Raw genomic sequence first — 18775 nt, forward strand, 5'->3', positions numbered from 1 at the left:
GACTGGAAAGCTTAATATTGTTAAAATGTCCATACTATCCAAAGCAATATACAGATTCAATATTAACCCTATCAAAAGCCCTTTGGCACTTTTTTACAGAAATAGATAAATATTTTAAAATTCATATAGAACCACAGCAGACCCTGAATAGCCCAACAGTCTTGACAAATGAAGCCCAAGGCATCACACTTCCTGGTTTTTACAAAGCTACAGTAATTAAAACAGTATGATAGTGGCATAAAGACAGACATATGGACAAAGGGAAGAAAGGTGAGTGCTCAGAATGTCCACCAGGATTTTGACTGGGTGGTATTGAATATGATTGATCATTTTTGGAGATAATTGACATCCTAACAGCATTGAACTTTCCAATCCATGCAAATGGTATATATGTTTTTATATTTCAGCCTTCTTAAATTCCTCTCAGCAATATTTTGTAGTTTTTAATGTAAAGATCTTGTATATTTTTCTTAAATTTATTCATAAGTATTTTTGATGCTGACTTATTTTTAGATTAATTTTCTAATTATTTATTTGAATATACAAATACAATTTATTTTGTATATTGACCTTGTGTCCTGCTACATTGCTAAGTTTATATATTCTAGAAGTTATTTTTGTAGATTTTGTGACTAACATCATTTGAAAATACAATGCATTTTACTCCTTCCTTTTCGGTCTTTATACCTTTTATCTCATTGAACCTCTAATACAAGATTGAAAAGAAGTGATGAGATCAGGAATTATTTTCTTGTTCCTGAACTTCGAGGGAAAGCATTGTCTTGCACCATTACATATGAAGTAAGTGCCTTTATACAGGCTAAAAGAGTTCCCTTCCATTTGTAGTTTCCTGAAAGTTGAATTTTGGATGTTAAATTTTGTCATATATTAAGATGATCATATGGATTTCTTATTTAATTCATTGATTGTTTTTTAAATGTTGAACCAAGGTTGCATTTATATATTTCTTGTTTTAATTGTGAAAATGTTATTAAGATTTGTTGCATCTGTATTCATTACTCTGAAATTTTTTTTTCTTGGGACATCATTTTTGGCTTTTGGTACTAGGATTATTTTAAATTTGTAAAATGAGAAAGGAAGAGTTACCTTCTACGTTCATTTCTAAAGGAGTTTGTCTAAGATTAGCATTTTTCTATTACATTTTTGATAGAATTAATCTGTAAACATCTGGCTTGAGATTGTCTTCATTCGACAGTTTGTGATTACAAATGCCATTATCATACAGGGCTAAGACTGTTCATAGTTTCTATTTCTTCTTGAGTTAGTTTTACTGAGATTGTTTTTCAAGAAATGTGTTCATGTAACCTGTCAAATTTATTGACAAAATGTTGTTTATATTAATTTTTATCTTTTTAATATCTGAGCATTTTTGATGATCTCACTGATACTAGTAATTTATGGGGTTTTTTTCTCTCTCTTTTTTACTTAATCTTTCATGCTAATTTTATAGTAATGTTTTCAAGAAATTAAATGTTGGCTTTTTTGTTGTTACTTTCTACATCTTTCTGCACTTATCTTTATTATTTCCCTCCTTCAGTGTGCTGTGGGTTATTTTGCTTTTTTTCCTAGCTTCCTGGGGTAGAAACTTAGACCATTGATGTGAACATTTTTCATTTCCATTATATGTTTTTAGAGCTATAAATATTCTTATGAGCACTTCTTTAGCTGCATCTTATAAAAGTTTGTGTTCTTTTTGTACTATTTTATTTGAAATAATGTGTTGTTAAAGTGGCACTTCTCTATAACAGGAAAAGTTTTCAGCGCAGGAACTAAAATCACTCAGAACACATAAAATAATTATATCACAGTCTAAACTTTCATTAAAGTGACTTGAAGGTAGGGAAGGATACAGAAATACTGACTCAAAGCTAACACAGAAAACGAATAAAAAATGTAAGCATCTTTTCTATCTACTTGGAATTTATACACCTAATCACAGTTCTACCATGAAAAAGAAAACCATTGAAGAGGATGTATTTAGAGAAATAGACATTACCATTTGAAATAAATGGGTTTTCCCAAATTACTTCCCTTCCAAAGTTGGAAAGGAAAATCCTGAAATACTGAAAACGTTTGGAAACAATGAAGAAAGATATATATCAAAGTAATGTAAAAAAAAAAAGCAATGTTAGAAAATAAAACGTGGTATTATTGATTGAAGAGACATAGGGGTAAAGAAAAAGAAAAAAAAAAGTATCTGAAGACAGCAGAAATGTCAGGTTTTTTGGATGCCAATCTTGTTCTTGGCTACTTATGAGAACTTCTTCAGCCCTAAGATAAACATTCCTGTCACTCATTGAAAGTGACAGTGCTAACAAGCCTTTTAAGAGCCCCCTTTATGTCCTTGTTCCTCAGAGCGTAAATAAATGGATTCAGCATTGGAGTGACCACAGTGTACATCACAGATGCTATTGCACTGGCTCTGGAATTTTGGGTAGTGGCAGAACTGAGGTACACCCCAAGACCTGTGCCATAAAACAAGGAAACAACTGAAAGATGAGACCCACAGGTGGAAAATGCCTTATACTTCCCCCTCGCTGATGTGATTCTCAGCGTGGACGAGACAATCCGAGAATAAGAAACAACGATGCCAGAGAGGGGGATGATGCCCATCAGCCCAGTGGCAAAATACATCTCTATGATATTGAGGAGAGTGTCAGAACAGGCAAGTTTGATAACCTGATTGATTTCGCAGAAGAAATGGGAAATCTCCAAGTCAGTACAGAAGGTCAGCCGCAACACCAGTAAACCACGTAGCAAAGAGTCCAGGACACTCAGTATCCAAAATGCCAGCAACAGCAAGCCACAGAGCTGGGGGCTCATAATGGTTGTATAGTGCAGTGGATGGCAGATGGCTACAAACCGGTCATAGGCCATCACAGAGAGGATGAAAATGTCCAGTTCTGCAAACAGGATGAAAAAATACATCTGAGTGAGGCAGCCTTCATAAGTGATGCTTTTGTTCTGGATGTAGATGTTCAGCAGCATCTTTGGGATGGTGGTGGAGGTGAAACAGATGTCTGAAAAAGACAAGTTGGAGAGGAAGAAGTACATGGGCATGTGAAGGTGGGAGTCGTAGATGGTTGTCAGAATGATGAGAAGATTTCCAGCAAAAGTGATCAGATACATAGAGAGGAAAAGCCAAAAGAGGAGAGGCTGCATCTGTGCCTCATCTGACAGTCCAAGGAGAATAAATTCGGAAAATTTTGTGTGATTTGCCTGTTCCATATAGCTGGTGTTACTGTCTTGAAAGAGGAAATTAAAAAAAAATACAAACAAATAGACATTATTAATCAACTGGGCTACTACTGATCATATTTTTCACATTATATAAATAGTTAGTATTAGAGTTTACACATAAATATATTCCTGTATTTTGTCAATGGATCACGGTCAGTTTAGCTGAAAATTTCAGAGGATAAAAATGCAGCCAGTCTCAGGGCTTCCCTGTTGGTCCAGTGGATAGGAATCCGTCTTGCAATACAGGGGACACCAGTTCCATCCCTGGTCAGGGAACTAGGATCCCACATGCTGCGAGGCAACTAAGCCCACGTGCTGCAACTAGAGAGAAGCCCGTGCATCGCAAGGAAGAGCCCAGGAGCCGCAAAGAAAGATCCCAAGTGCCGCAACTAAGACCCAATGCATGGTACTGATGAACCCAGTGACAGGGCAAGAATAAAGATGCAGATGTAGAGAACGGACTTGAGGACACAGGGTGGGGTGGGGGCAAAGGGGAAGCGGGGATGAAGTGAGAGAGTAGCATTGACACATATACACTACCAAATGTAAAACTGATAGCTCGTGGGAAGTTCCTACATAACATAGGGAGATAAACTCAACGATGGGTGATGATTTAGAGGGCCAAGATAGGGAGGGTGGGAGGGAGTCACGGGAGGGAGGGGATATGGAGATATATGCATAAATACAGCTGATTCACTTTGGTGTACCTCATAAGCTGGTACAAGGGTGTAAAGCAATTATATTCCAATAAAGAGCTTTTTAAAAACCCCAAAAATGAATCTGTTATAATCACCAAAAGATCTGAAAGGATAAAGTCAAGACAAAGAATTTTGATGTTTTATGACGAACACATGAAGCCAAGGTCTTGATATACAAAACATGTTGAGATTACAAAAAAAAAAAGTCAAATGTCAGTGAAGTCAAATGTAGTAAAGTTATCAACTGGAAAAAAAAAAGACCCAATGCATGCATGAATGAATGAATGAATGAATGAATAAATAAATAAATAAATAAATAAATAAATAAATAAATAAATATGTTTTTTAAAATGCAGCCAATCTCTTTCTGCCTCTGTTCCCAGTCCAGTTTGTAACCCAGTCCCTAGTCATATCTTATAGCTCAAAGCCAGCAATATTTCTACCATTGCTCTGAGATAGAATTATTTAGCTCCTTGCTCTTATTGTCACCCACAGACCCAAGCATTAGCATCATCTGGAAAACTTGTTAGAAATGCAGAATTATATAAGAAAACTTACATAAGACTTATGGCTAGTAAGAATACATCCATGGTTCTAATCAGCTTGTTTGTCAATTCATTTGATCTTCATAATGCTATGAGTAGACAAGCTACCACATATTGGGTGCTTAAAGCAACACCAATGTATTTTTCTTATAGTTCCGGAAACCGGAAGTTTGAAATTAGTGTCACTGAGCTAAAGTCAAGGGGTTGGCATGGCTGGCTCCTTCTGGAGTCTCTAGAGGGGAAATCTGTCTTTTCCAGTTTCTGGAGGCTGTCTGGATTCTTTGGACCCTTTGCTCACATTACTGCAACCTCTTGTTTCCATCATCTCATGGTCTTCCATCTCCTTGATCTTTTGCCTCCCTTATAAGGAACTCTATGATTAGATTAGGCCCACCCAGACAGTCAAGAATGACTCCTTATCTCCAAATTTTTAATGTAATCACATCTGTAAAACACTTTTTTGCCATATGAGGTACATTCACTGGTTCTGGGGATGTGGACCTTAATATATTGGGGGACATATTTAACCTGTCACAAGGCATAATGGAGAAAGGAAAGGCAGAGCATATAGTAGACATGAAAAGATGAGAAATGACAGTGACATAAGCATAAAAGTTATACACTCCTATTATATAATAAAGCATTTGGTTATTGTTTTGGGTTCCTGATGCGGAGCTTCTGAAACCCCTGCAATTCCTCAGGTGATTGAAGTGTGCTTGTTATGCTAATGAGGTGACCTGTAGGGGGCCCCCTGGATGTATTTAGGATGGGACTGGTAGTTAGAAAATCCATGTAGTTAGAAACTTGGGTCTTTGAGCCATCACAAGCTCCAGGGAGATGAAAGAAGCTAGAGACTGGGTTCAATTACATAGCCAATGATATAATCAAGCATGCTTATGTAGCGAGACCCCAATAAAGTCTCTGGATACCAGTGCTCAGAAAACCCTCCTCGTTGGTGAACACACTGATATGCCAGGAGAGTGACACACCCTGATTCCATGGGGGTAAGACATGGAAGCTTGGTATTTGGACCCCTTTCAGACCTCACTCTGTGTGTCTCTTAAGCTGACTGTTCATGGGTTGTATCATTTTTGATAATAATCACTAAGATAGTGTTTTCATGAGTTCTGCAAGTTATTCTCATGACTTATTGAACCTAAGGAGTTCTTGGGAATTCCAGAATTTGTAGCCAGTTGGTCATAGGTATGGCCCAAGGACCCCTTGAATTTGAGGATCCTTTGAATTAGCTTGACATTAATTCTGCTGTCTTAAATTGTACCCCCAGTTGGGGTTGAAGCAGAATAACTACATATGCTTTATTTCATAGCACTTCTCTGAGAAAGGGCTTATTATCATGCTTTATAAGGTATGTGTAGTTGGCAGAATTCCACGATGGCCTCCATGACCTTCACCTATTACTCCCACGAATAAGTTATGTAACATGGCAATAAGAATTTTGTGGGTATAATTAAAGTTACTGTCAGTTGACCTTACAAGTAGAGAGAGATCTGAGTGGGTGTGAACTAATCACACTAGCCTTTTAAAAGCAGAGTTACTTGTGGCTGGTCACAGAAAGGAAATCAACGAGATTCTAAAGGTGAGAGGGATTGGCTGCACTGTTGCTGTCTTAACCATTACTGGGGCCAAGTGGTGAGGAATGTGGGTGGCCTCCAGGAAATGAGAGCAGCCCTCAGCCGACAATCATTAAAGATGCTGGGACCATAGTCCTTCAAGTAACTAAATTCTGCCAACAACCTGAATGAACTTGGAAGGAGATTCTTCCCCAGAGCCTCAAGATGAGAACTCAGCCCAGCCAACACTATGATTTCAGCTTTGGGAGCCGTGAGCAGAGAAGGCAGTCAAATCCATCCAGAGTGCTAACCTGCAGAACTGTGAGATAATGAGCCCTGCTTTAAGCTGCTAAGTTTGTGATAATTTGTTGCACAGAATAGGAAACTAATACACTGTGACCTAGTATCCTGAAGTCATGTTTATAAAGCCATGCAGCTAAAGCCTGGATAGAGTGGTGTGATGACGACTCAAAGTCTAGTGACTGTCAGAAGTCGTTGTCCACTTTTCTGTGTTAGCAGATAGAATATAAAAGTTTCCCCAGAAATTGATGTTCGTGGTTGTCCCCACATTCTCTATCATGGGAACCATAAAACTACAGCAAAGGAAGCACAGAGAAAAAGAAACAATGGCTTCTGAAGTCACAGTTGCTGCAACTGTGGCCACTGGTTGAAAACCTCTCGTTTACATATTATTCTGGAAAGGCTGAACAGTGGCACCATTTATAGGAAAAATCTAGAAGTGTAGATAGCAATGCAACTTCTCAGTCACTGCTCAGAGGGACTGATGCCTGAAAAACTACCTCCAGTATCCTCTGCATGTGTCAAGGACACCAGGAATTTCAGAATCTTCAGCAGTGGGGGTATGAAAGTCTTAAGAGCGACAGTTTTCACCAGGGGATACATGGCAATGTCTAGAGACATTTTGGGTTGTCAATACTAGGACAATTCAGGGGTGCTGATCAACATTTTACAGTCAACACGACAGCCCCTACAGCAGGAAAAATTCACCCCAAAATGTTGAGAGTATCACAGTGAGAAACTCTGATTTAAATAAATTTTTTGGTAATAAATACTAAATACTGAGGTCCAGACCTGTGAAGTTACCTGTTAGGGGCACATAACATGCAAGATTAACACTCTCTTTCATCACCAAGTGGAAGGCTAGAGCTCTGATGCTGGCCCTATTCCTTGCAGAAGGGGGACCACGACCAGAGAGGAGGAAAAGAAAGCCCTTAGGAAAAAATCCATGCATCTGAGGGAGAAAGACTGTCTGAACATACTCTGGGCACACTGAATTTGTAAACAAGAAGAGTGATTAAGGATCCACGCCTGAGGACCTGCAGGTGGCATTTATACAGACACACAAACAGACACACACACACACACAGAAACCTATAGTTACTTTAGCCAACGTTCACAGATTTGACCACTGAGAACTAAGCATAGGAGCCATACCAACATCTCTGGTTTTGAATTCTGGTTTTCCCACCATGAACAAATATTCAGTTAGTGCCAGCTTACTCTTGTGCATTGTATCTCTCAGATATTTCAATTATTTTCCCACTGCTTATGTCCCTTCTCCATGGTCTCTCATCATCGCTCTCTCTCTGCAATCCAAGGAGACTAACGTGTCTCCAGCACAATCATTGCACTGGCCCCCTTTCTACAATGCAAACCTGCTCGTACAGTTTCCTTTCTTGAGACATGGGACTGGTTTTTTATTAAATTCAGAAATATCATAATTGTATAACAGGGCACTTGGTGATTTTTGTCTTACCACGACAGTTTCAACTTTTACTACTCTTCATCTCCCCCACGTTGTTCTCCAGGCATTTAGAATTACTTTTGACATCATAAATATACAATTTTTAAAAATTGTGATAAAACTCATGCATAAAATTCACCATTGTGATCAACCGAAAGTACACAATTTCATGGCACTTAGTACATTCACAGTGTTGTATGAACACCACACCACTGTTTAGTTCCAGAATTTTTTTGTTATGCCAAAAGAAAGCCTTGTACCCATTAAGCAGTCATTTACCTTTCCTCTAATCCCTGGCAACCACTAATCTACCTTCTCTCTCTACATATTTGTCCATTCTGGGTATTTCATATAAATAAAACCATATAATATGTAGCCTTTCATGTCTGGTTTCTTTCACTTACTATTACTCCACATTTTTACATCCCCCCAATTCCTTCTGCTGGGAGGCCTCTTACCTTGAAATTTCCAGTTCCTCCTTCAAGACTCATTCCAACATTTTTCTCAGTTTGGATACTCTATTTTACCCTCCGTCTTTACTGTCCCCCACCCCCCGACAGAGCTGGACAATTTTTTTGCACTCTGTCTGCATTGTTTTGCCTATCGTGGGGTATTGCATTTACTTTGTCTTAATTCCTTCTTTGATGGAAGGAGTAACATCTTATCCCTTCCTTTATTCCAGAACACAGTTGTGTTCAATTTAGAGTAATCCCTGATAATTATTTCCTGAATAAAAGAGTTTGAATAGAAATTATTGATAGTGGAAGAGAAGAGAAACAGAGAAACAAAAGGAAAGTCTTTAATGGGTATGGAATGTAAACAGGAGAAAATGGTGTGGGGGGGGGGGCGGGGGAGGGCAGCCCATGCTACCGAACTGAAAGCCAAAGCAGATAAACCATAGTGAGAAACAACAGGCCACAGTTGATGCTAAAGCTTTTTCCAAGTCCAGGGTCCTAAAATTGGAAGGACTTGGTTTTGTTGAACTTTTACCTCTTTATCTCTGTTAAGAACCTTGGGAGTTAATACCATTAAAAGGGGACCCTCCCTCCACATCTCATTTGTTTTGCACTTGCAAGGGTGCTCTGGTTTCCCAAGATGTATCACTGAAGAGTCAGCTTACCCTGATTCTTGTTCTGTTTCTCCTGTGAATGATTGTTAAAGATGGGAGCTCTGCCCCCAGGAAGGGCAGGAAGACAGAATCACTCATGAGATCTCTGGGAGATACAGTTGTGCTTCCTCTGATTAAACCAAATTACCAAAGATATATGAAAAAAGAAAACCATTACAATACCTGAAGTTTTCAGAATCGAATTCTCATTGTGCCTCATTAAATAAAATGTTCCATTGTTACTCTGTTCTCTGAAGACTATAATTCTCTAGACACTAAGGAGCTAAAAAAAGTAGATTTGATTTTGGCAGTCATGCCCCTTGGGAGTAGCGCTGGATCCCAACGTATGTCTCCTAATCAATGTCAGGCTTATTTCCTTAGATGTGGTCTGTAGGGATCAGGGTATAAGGATGGTCCCCTTTATATTTAAGTGTAGTTAGCTCATTACAGACCTGAAGCAAAGATGTGGACAAAGTCTGCTGAGTTCCCTAGGCATTGACTAAGAAGTTGAAAACCATCAAAAAATGTAAAAATTATAAATCTTTCATTGTGTCTCTGTGTTATTTCTGCATGTTAGTTATCTGGAACTTTGCTGCTCCTTCAACTAAAAGATTTTATAACCAGTGTTATTATTAATCATTGTTTACATTTCACTTATCTTACCATTTTTCTATTTTTCTTATGTAAATTTAATAAAAATGGAATTTCTAAATATAGAGTCTAAATAGAGACTCTCTTCAGAACAGAATCTAATGTACATTTTCCAACATCATTCATTCTCAGCAAATCAAAATATTCCACCAAGTGGAAGTGGGTCTTTAAATACTTGCCCATTTTTGGACATTTATTTCCTTTCTAATTTTTCTTTACGGCAATATTGTGTTGATTGATTTTAATTTTATGTACTTCATATTAGAACTATCTATAAGTATACCTTGCTCAGTTTTTAAGGTTAAGATATTTCCTGGATCATATTCTTATAAATATTCATCTCTTCCATGATTTTATGCTGCTCAAGTGAGCATGCTGTCACAGCTTTTGTGTCATATTTTTATTTATCTATTTTCATAAAATGCTTAAATATTGAGTAGAAAAAATGCTATTTCCGCCTACAATAATTTTATTTCAGGTGCCATCTTACTCTTCCAAATAAACTTCAGAGTCATCTAGCCTTGTTGCAAGAAAAATACTATGGAATTTATTGGATACTCCATTAAACTTAAAATTTAACTTGCAAAGAATTGACATATTTATTTTGTTCAGATTTCCATTCCAATAACAAGAACTTGCCTTTAGATATTTCAGCCTCTTTTGGGTATGCTTTCCTGTAGCTTCGTAGATTATGCTAATTTACCGAGAACAGTATTCTGGTGTATTTTAGGTTTAATTCCATTAAGGTATGTCCCCTATTATATTTCTGATATTGCTTTTATATTAGGAAAGCTTTTGATTTTTCTGCATTTATGAAGTGTCGTTGGTTTTCAGGATTTTTTCCTTAATTTTAAGATTATTTCCAAAATTTGACTTTATCCTAATAATATTAATTTACAAAACCTATTTCACTTTTAGGTCTTATTGCATTGGTTTGACATTTCAGTACACTGTGAAAATTTATGGCAACCATTGGGAATTCTTGATGGCAAATTGACGATGGTGGAGTATGAAGACCTCGAGCTCACCTCCTCATATGGGTACACCAAAATTGCAACTATTTACAAAGCAACTATCCATGACAGCCACCTGAAGACTAGCATAAAAGATCTTCTGCAGCTGAAGATATAAAGAAGGAACCACAGTGAGTCAGGTAGGAAAGAGCAGAGACTCAGTATAGTCAAGACCCATACCCCTGGTTAGGCAACCCGCAAATAGGAGAATGATTACAATTGCAGAGGTTCTCCCCAAGGAGCAAGGGGTCCAAGCTCCTCAGCCCAGGAGTCCTACACCAGGAAGATAAGCCCCAGAACATTCGGATTTGAAAACCAATGGGGCATATTTTTGGGAAAGTCAGAGGGCTATGGGAAATAGAAACTCCACTCTTAGAGGGTGCACACAAAATCTCACATGTTCAGAGACCCAGGGCAGAAGCAGTCATTTGAAAGAAGCCTGGGTCATATTCACTTGCTGATCTTGGAGAGCCTCCTGGAGAGGGAGAAAGCAATTGAAACTCATCCTGGGGACATAAATGCTGGTAGTAGCCATTTTTTTAGAGCTCATCCCAATATAAGAACACTGGTGCTGGTAAGTGCTATTTTGAAATCCTCCACCTAGCTTATTAGTTCCAGGGCCTGGTCTCCCCATACATCAGCTGGTTGGCACCAGTCCTGGGATGCTCCAGGCCAAGCAGCTAGCTGGGTGGGGACACAGCCCCACCCACCAGCAGGCCAGCTGCTGTAGGACCCCCCTGAGCCCCAGTCACCCCAGGACCCAGCCCCACCCACCAGAGAGCCCAGGACCAGCCACCCACTAGGGGGTAGGCACCAGCTCCGGGACACCCTGGGTCCCAGTCCCACTCATCAACAGGCTGACAGAAGCCCTGGGACCACTGTGACCCTACAACCAGCATGTCAAGACATGGCCCACACATTAGCAGTCCAGGAATGAGACTCCCCTGAGGCATGACACAGCCCCACTCACCAGTGGCTGGCAGCCTTGGCACAGGGCAGCCTGACAATCAACTGGACCACAGGCACACCCGCAGTAGATAGCCCACCAAAACAGAAGGACCCATGCAGCTCACACAGAGGGCATCTCTAAAGCATATAGCTCTAGTAACCTGAGGGAAGTGTGCTGCTGGGCCCCATAGGTTGTTTCCTACATAAGGCCACTTCTCCAAGATCAGGTACTAACCTACCAAATACATAGAAATAAAAACAACAAATTAGGCAAAATGAGGAAAGATGCTCCAAATGAAGAAACAAGATTAAACCCCAGAAAAACTAATTAAAGTGGAGGCAAGCAATCTACCTGATAAAGAATTTAAGGTAATGGGGCTTCCTAGGTGGCGCAATGGTTAAGAATCCGCCTGCCAAGGCAGAGGTCATGGGTTCGATCCCAGCTCCAGGAAGATCCCACATGCCGTGGAGCAACTAAGCCCGTGTGCCGAAAAAGAAAAAAAAAAAAAAGAATTTAAGGTAATGACCATAAGGAGGCTCAAAAAACTTGATGAATGGATGAATAGAGTGAGAAGGTAAAAGTTTTTAACAGAGTTAGAAAATAAAAAGAAGAACCAGCAGAGCTGAGGAATACAATAACTGAAATAAAAAAATACACTAGAAGGAATCAACAGTAGATTAGATGATACAGAAGAACAGATCAGTGAACTGGAAGACAAAGTAGTGGAAATCACTGAAGCTGAATATTAAAAAAGAAAAAAAATTTTAATGAAAACAGTTTAAGAGACCTCTGAAAAAGCAGTAAGTGTAATAACATTTGCATTATAGGAGTCCCAGAAGAGGAAGAGAGAAAGGGGCAGAGGAAATATTTGAAGACATAACAACAGTAAACTTCATTAACCTGGGAAAGGAAACAGACATCCAAGTTCAGGAAGAACAAAGAGTACCAAGCAGGATTACCCCTAAAAGGACCACACCAGGGCACATTATAATTAAAATGGCAAAAATTAAATATAAAGAGGAAATATTAAAAGCTGCAAAGGAAAAGCAACAACTTCCATACAAGGAAACTCCCATAAGGCTATCAGCTGACTTTTTGGCAGAAAATCTGTAGGCCAGAAAGGAGTGACATGATATATTTAAAGTGATGAAAAGAGGAAAATCTATAACCAAAAATACTCTACCTAGCAAGGCTTTCATTCAGGTTTGAAGATAAGATACAAATTTTACAGACAAGCAAATCCTTTTAGGTTCAACACAAAGAAATCAGCTTTACGAGAAATGTTAAAGTGACTTCTCTAGGCAGGAAAGAAAAGGCCACAACTAGAAATATGAAAAGTATGAAAAGAAAAATCTCATTGGTAAAGTCAAATATACAGTAAAGTTAGTAGATCAATCACTTATTAAAGAAGGTAGGAAGGTTAAAAGACAAAAATAGTAAAATGATCTATATCCACAATAAGTAGTTAAGGGACACACACACAAAAAAGATGTAAAATATGATGTCACAAACAGTAAATGGTGGGTGGGTGGGACTAAAAATGTAATGTTCTAAAATGCATTTGAACTTAAGAGATTAGCAACTTAAGATAATCATATATATGTATAAGTTGCTAATATATATATGTAGATTGCTACATATAAACTTTATAATAACCACAAACCCCAAATCTGTAATAGATACACAAAAAAAGGGAAAGAAATCTAAATATAACAGTAAAGATAGTTGTCAGATAGCAAGGAGAAGAGCACAGAAGAAGAAAGAAATGAAAAAAACCACAAACCCAAAACAATTTTAAACAGTAATAAGTACATACCTATTAATAATTACTTTAAAATTAAATGGACTAAATGCTCCAATCAAAAGACATAGAGTGACTGAATGGATACAAAAACAAGACCCATATATGTGCTACCTACAAAAGACTCACTTGAGATCCAAAGACACACACAGACTGAAAGTGGAATCTGTTCTTCTCCATTGATTTCTATGTCTATCTTTACACTTTCTGTAAAGTGTAAGTGTAAAAATCACATCTTGATTACTGCACCTTTAGAGTAAGTTTTGAAGTCAGGTAGTATGAGACCTTCTTTCGTTCTCTTTCAAAACCCTTTTGGCTATTGCAGGTTCTTTGTATTACTATATAAGTATTACATAATTATCGATTCCTATCGAGACAGTCCTTACAGGAATTTTAATTTGAATTTTACTGCATCTAAAGAGCAGTTTAGGCAGACTTGCTCTGAATCAGGTAATTTCCTATGAGCTCTAAAATATTACTTCTAAATCAACTCCATAATGTAGGTGTGATTTCCTGAGTTTATTGATAAAGAAACAAAAGCTAAAATGTTTTATTTCCTGTCATTAGGGAAATACTCAAGAGGCAGGTGTAAACTTGAGCACACAGAGGCTGAGCTACCAAGTCCAATATTTGACCACCTAATGTCAGACCTGAGGTGTGGGAGAGTCCTTGGTGGAGAAGGTCTCAAAATACCTGCATCTGGCTCTTAACAGTGGACCACAATCTTGGTATTTGGCGTGGCCCACAGACCAGGACCTGCAGCATCAATATCAACTGGGAACTAGTTTCAAATGCAGAATCCTGGGTCCAGCCTAGACATGCTGAATCAGCATCTGCATTTGAACATGATTCCCAAGTGATTCGTATACACATTAATGCTGGAGACGTTTTGGTCTAGAATAGCATTTCTCAATCTGTTGACTTTCGTGTTAGATAATTCTTTGTGGTGGGAACACCCCGTGCACTACAGGATGCTGAACAGCATCCTTTGCCTCAGTTGGATTGAGGATAGATGGCAGTAGTACCTTCCCACTTGGGACAACTAAAAATTTCTCCAGAAAAGGCCAAGTGTCCCTGCAGGCAAAATCACCCCTGGTTGAGAACCAGTGGCTTTGAGCATGAGAACTGGAAATAACTTCATGGGGTTCCAATCAGACCTCATCCTTCAATCATTTAATAACTTTGGGCAGATTACTTCACCCTTCAAAGCCCAGTTTCTGCAAATAGTCATAACAGTGTGGGCCTCAGAGAACGGACTTTAGTAAAATTAGAGACAGTCCATATAAGAATCTAAATTCAGTTCCTGATGCATAAAAGGATCCAAATATATCTTATAATTAACTAGTGTTTTCTAAATGAAGGACTGACAGTTCTTAATTTGTGTTAAAAGCATAAAATTCCTAATTGACTTGTCAAAAGCATCATGAAGCTAACGGTTATAGTCCCCATGGTTTTATGTCAAAGGAAAACACCTCTCACCCTTGTTGAGAAGGTGAATATCAGTTTTCTAGAGGAGGAGATGTTCCCTGACACAAGTCAATACTTTGGAGGCACATGAGATCTACTCAACACAGATTAGATTTGGAGAAAATATGAACTCAAGATTGGGAGAAGGTGCAAGAAGGTTAGACTTTTAGAAGGCAGGAGAGGTCATGGAGAAAGAACAACAACAAAAAAAAACTGGAGTCACCTGACTTCTAATCTGGTCTATTGGGGATAGACAATCAGCAGGGGATTTTCCCCTTGTGTCCAGACCAGTGTCCCACAGGAAAATGTTGTGCTCAGAGGTACGGTAATAATAAAAACAGTGCCTAATGAGCAGACCTGAGAAGCTGTAAATATCTCCTCTGCTGCAGTCCCTCAGCATGGGCAACCTTGAGCTGGAGAGGGCATGGTTGTTGCTTTTAGATTCCTAAGTCTGGCTTGGAAACATGTTTCATTCCTTTCTGCTGTCCTCTCTGGTAACAGAGCCTCAGTCTCCTTGACCAGCCATCCAGAGAGGAATTCAGACTTCCACACAGAGACCTTCCTCTCAGAGACCGCATCCAGGTGAGTCTGGGGGCTCAGGAGGTATTTCAGGAAAGGTTCAGAGAGGAGGGATGTGGAGAATTTTCACCCAAGGTCACCTGAGAGAAAAACGTGCCTAGCCCAGAGCCAAAAGATTGTTTGCTGGGTAGACTGATTAATTGATCGATAATTTTATTTAGTATGTTAAAAGGAGACCTGTCCTTTGGACTCAGAAATACAAGGATCATTGTAACAATTAAATGATGGGAATGCAAGTCCTTTCAGATGAGAATAAAGAAGAAATCAAAGGTGTAAAGTGGTTCCAGTAAAATTATATCTGAAGAGTTTTGCAGTTAAGAGGAATAGCAAAATAGAGTATTAGATTTGGAGGCCTGCACAGTGAACTGAGGGCATTTTTAAAAATTTAATATGGAGTGTATTTGAGCATTTTGTATATTTATTGGAAATCCCAGACCCTAAGAAGTTGATATAACTTTGCAACAGCAGTTCTTGAGACAAACATTTCACAGTATTGCATAGCATGTTGAATATTCACATGAAAAAAGGTATTTAATATGAAAAAGGGATATGCTAAAGAGCTTTACTTTCCAATTATTTTAATACCTAGTTGTGGGACACAATGGAGACATTTGAGAGGTAGAATTAAAAATTCAGCCCCATCTCATCACCATCATCCACAGGAAGGAACTACGCTAAGCTTTTTGCATATATTGACTAAATCTGTTGGCCACCTCAGGCCATAGATACCATTATCCCCATCAGCTGAGTAAAGACACTAACATTTTAAATAATTTGGTTGGCTCTCCATAGACAAACAGCTAATATGTGGTAGATCTGATACTCAAAACGTGGATTCCTGATTCCAAAAGTTTTGCATTTAATATCACTTAGAAAGTCTTTTACCATTTCATCTTTTAAAATCCCCACTATTGTTGTATGTTGTAATTTTCTATTGTAAATCGAGGGTTTGTTTCCTTTGCTCATTTTTCTAGTGGAATGTTCAATCAATAAGGTATCTTAACATTGTAAGATATCATTCCTTTCTCTTGAGGATAAATTGTTTTTTACTGCTTTATTAGTTATTCTGGGCATCAAGGGGCTATAACTGGGGTTGGAATGCTGCCAGAACCAAGGAAGCTTTCTCCCCATCACAAACTCTCAGGAATCACCTGGGCACTTTAGGTCTCTTTTCCTACACATGTCTATATCTTTTCCCTCTCTTTGTTTTCAAAATGCTTTTTATGTTTCCTTAAATACAGGACACAAAGTGGTTATATCAATATGGAACTCCATGTTTTCATGTCCATGAGAGGCTTACCAACTGGAATTTGGTTACTATCTCTATATTCTTTAGGGTAAAAATAATCTGATGTCAACAGCTTCCTTTGTATTGTATCATTTATTTCCTAATCGTTGTGACTGTGGTGAGAGGATCCTGGTAGTAACATGGCCCGAGGAAGTCAAAGTCATAATGCCCTGAGTGTGTGTGTGTGTGTGTGTGTGTGTGTGTGTGTGCGCGCGCGCGTGTGCCCTTCTATTTTGTGGGGCATAAGCAGTCCTCAGGGCAGTGGTACCCAGCCTGTATACTCCAAAATGTGACCCTTAATACAGATGCCAGAATGTTAACCAACAGATGGAAATAAGGAGATCATGACTATTTACAGGATTCCTTGGAAACAAAATTAATAAAGTGCAAGAAGCCACATGTGAATGAGGACTCTTTGTGTCTTGAAGTTTCAGCTGTAGCAGAATAGCCACCTTATTTCTCAATATTCTCTGACAACATTTTTCATCGCATTCCCTCTTGTTTCCCCTCACAACACTGGCCCCATTTTAAGTCTTGAATATCTGAAACGATCCCCTTCTTCAGAGTCTTTGCTCAGGCTCTTTCCCTTGTAGGGCAACAATTTACCCCGGAGAACCTCGTGTCTCCTACTCTGACTTCCTTGAGGTCTCTATTCAAATGTCACTTTGTTTGCAGGACTTTCTGAGTTCCAAATAAAAAATAACACCCCACTCCACTATTTTTATACCTACTTTTTTTTTAATTCATAGCACCTGTCACCATCTGACATGATATATAATATTTATTTACTTATATTTTTCACCATCATTATATTCCAGGGAATTTGTTTCTCAGCACCCTATACCTTTTGCCTAGAATATGGTCAGTACTCAATGTATATTTCTCAAATTCACGATAGCATTTCTCATTAGAACTCTGCAATACATGACTTCTTTGGGGAAAGTCTGTGTGTGGGACAAGAATTCCTTGTCAGAGAAATCACGGGAGATCCCTTAACGAGGATGAAATCCACACAAATATATATGTTGTAGCATTTCAACTATATTAGTAATGTCCATTTGTGGGAAAGTTAGTCATTATTTGTTGTTTCTTGGTAGTCACTGTCACCATATGGTACCAGGCAATGTTACACAGTTTTCAAGATTTCTTCTGAGACTACCAAAAGAACCAGAACAGCAGCCCCTCACATTTGAACTTTTTCTCTCTGTGTACATGATCCCTGTGTTTGGAAGCCTACTTACCATCCCAGCCATCATCTCAGACTCCCACCTCCACACACCCATGTACTTCTTCCTCTCTAACCTGTCCTCTGCAGACATCTGTTTCGCCACCACCACAATTCCAAAGATGCTAGTGAATATACAGAGACAAAGTTATAACCTATGAAGGCTGCATCAGCCAGGTTTATTTTTACATTTACTTTGCAGTATTGGATGACTTTCTTCTGACTGTGATGGTCTATGACCACTTCTTGGCCATCCTTCAGTCCCTGCACTACATGGTTGTCACGTATAACAAGCCATCCTATATCAAACAGGATACCATAATACCTTTATTACCAACTGAAATTATGTGCTGCAATCTACGGTGCTATGAGTCAGCAGTCAGCAGTCAGTCTCTACATTGTGTTTCCAAAGCTCATCCATGGTGTGTGTGGCTATAATGCTCTTCTGTCTTGACCCAATTTTCAATTTACTACATTTTCATATCTAGGTTAATCTTCTATTTACAGAAAAAAGAGTTTATTGTGTGAATTACTTAAAATTAATTCTACTGTTTCTATATCTGTATATAGCGCTCGGCTTTCTTTCCAGTTAGAAGAGAGATTTTCCACCCTGTGAAGTGAGAATCAGCTACATGTGCTCTAGATATTACCCTTAGCTATGCATCATTCATTTTTTTCCTTTTATCTAAATTATTGGAGTGTAATTACACAAAATAAACTGCATATTTAAAGTGTGCAATTTGATGAATTAAAGGAGCTATGCCAAAATTAAGGTACATACTGCATGTTTCCATTTGTTTTAACTTAAGACAGTGCACATAAATTTTAACTGCTTTGTTATGTAATTGTTAAAA

The 18775-nt window shown here is 38.5% G+C and overlaps 1 protein-coding gene across 1 annotated transcript; it reads right to left on the reverse strand.

Annotated features, from left to right (window-relative positions):
* Nucleotides 1-2310: 2310 nt before the first annotated feature.
* LOC130829456 (olfactory receptor 7A10-like) lies at nt 2311-3249 on the reverse strand. Its single transcript, XM_057696003.1, has one exon. The coding sequence runs from the start codon at nt 3247-3249 to the stop codon at nt 2311-2313; it is 939 nt and encodes a 312-aa protein (XP_057551986.1).
* Between the last annotated feature and the right edge of the window lie 15526 nt (nt 3250-18775).

The sequence above is a fragment of the Hippopotamus amphibius genome, chromosome 9 (genome assembly GCF_030028045.1).
Source record: "Hippopotamus amphibius kiboko isolate mHipAmp2 chromosome 9, mHipAmp2.hap2, whole genome shotgun sequence".
In the NCBI taxonomy this organism is placed as follows: domain Eukaryota; kingdom Metazoa; phylum Chordata; class Mammalia; order Artiodactyla; family Hippopotamidae; genus Hippopotamus; species Hippopotamus amphibius.

Bases quoted from the DNA above. Each gene is read 5' to 3' on its own strand.
- LOC130829456 (XM_057696003.1), bottom strand. From the start codon at position 3,249: ATGGAACAGGCAAATCACACAAAATTTTCCGAATTTATTCTCCTTGGA.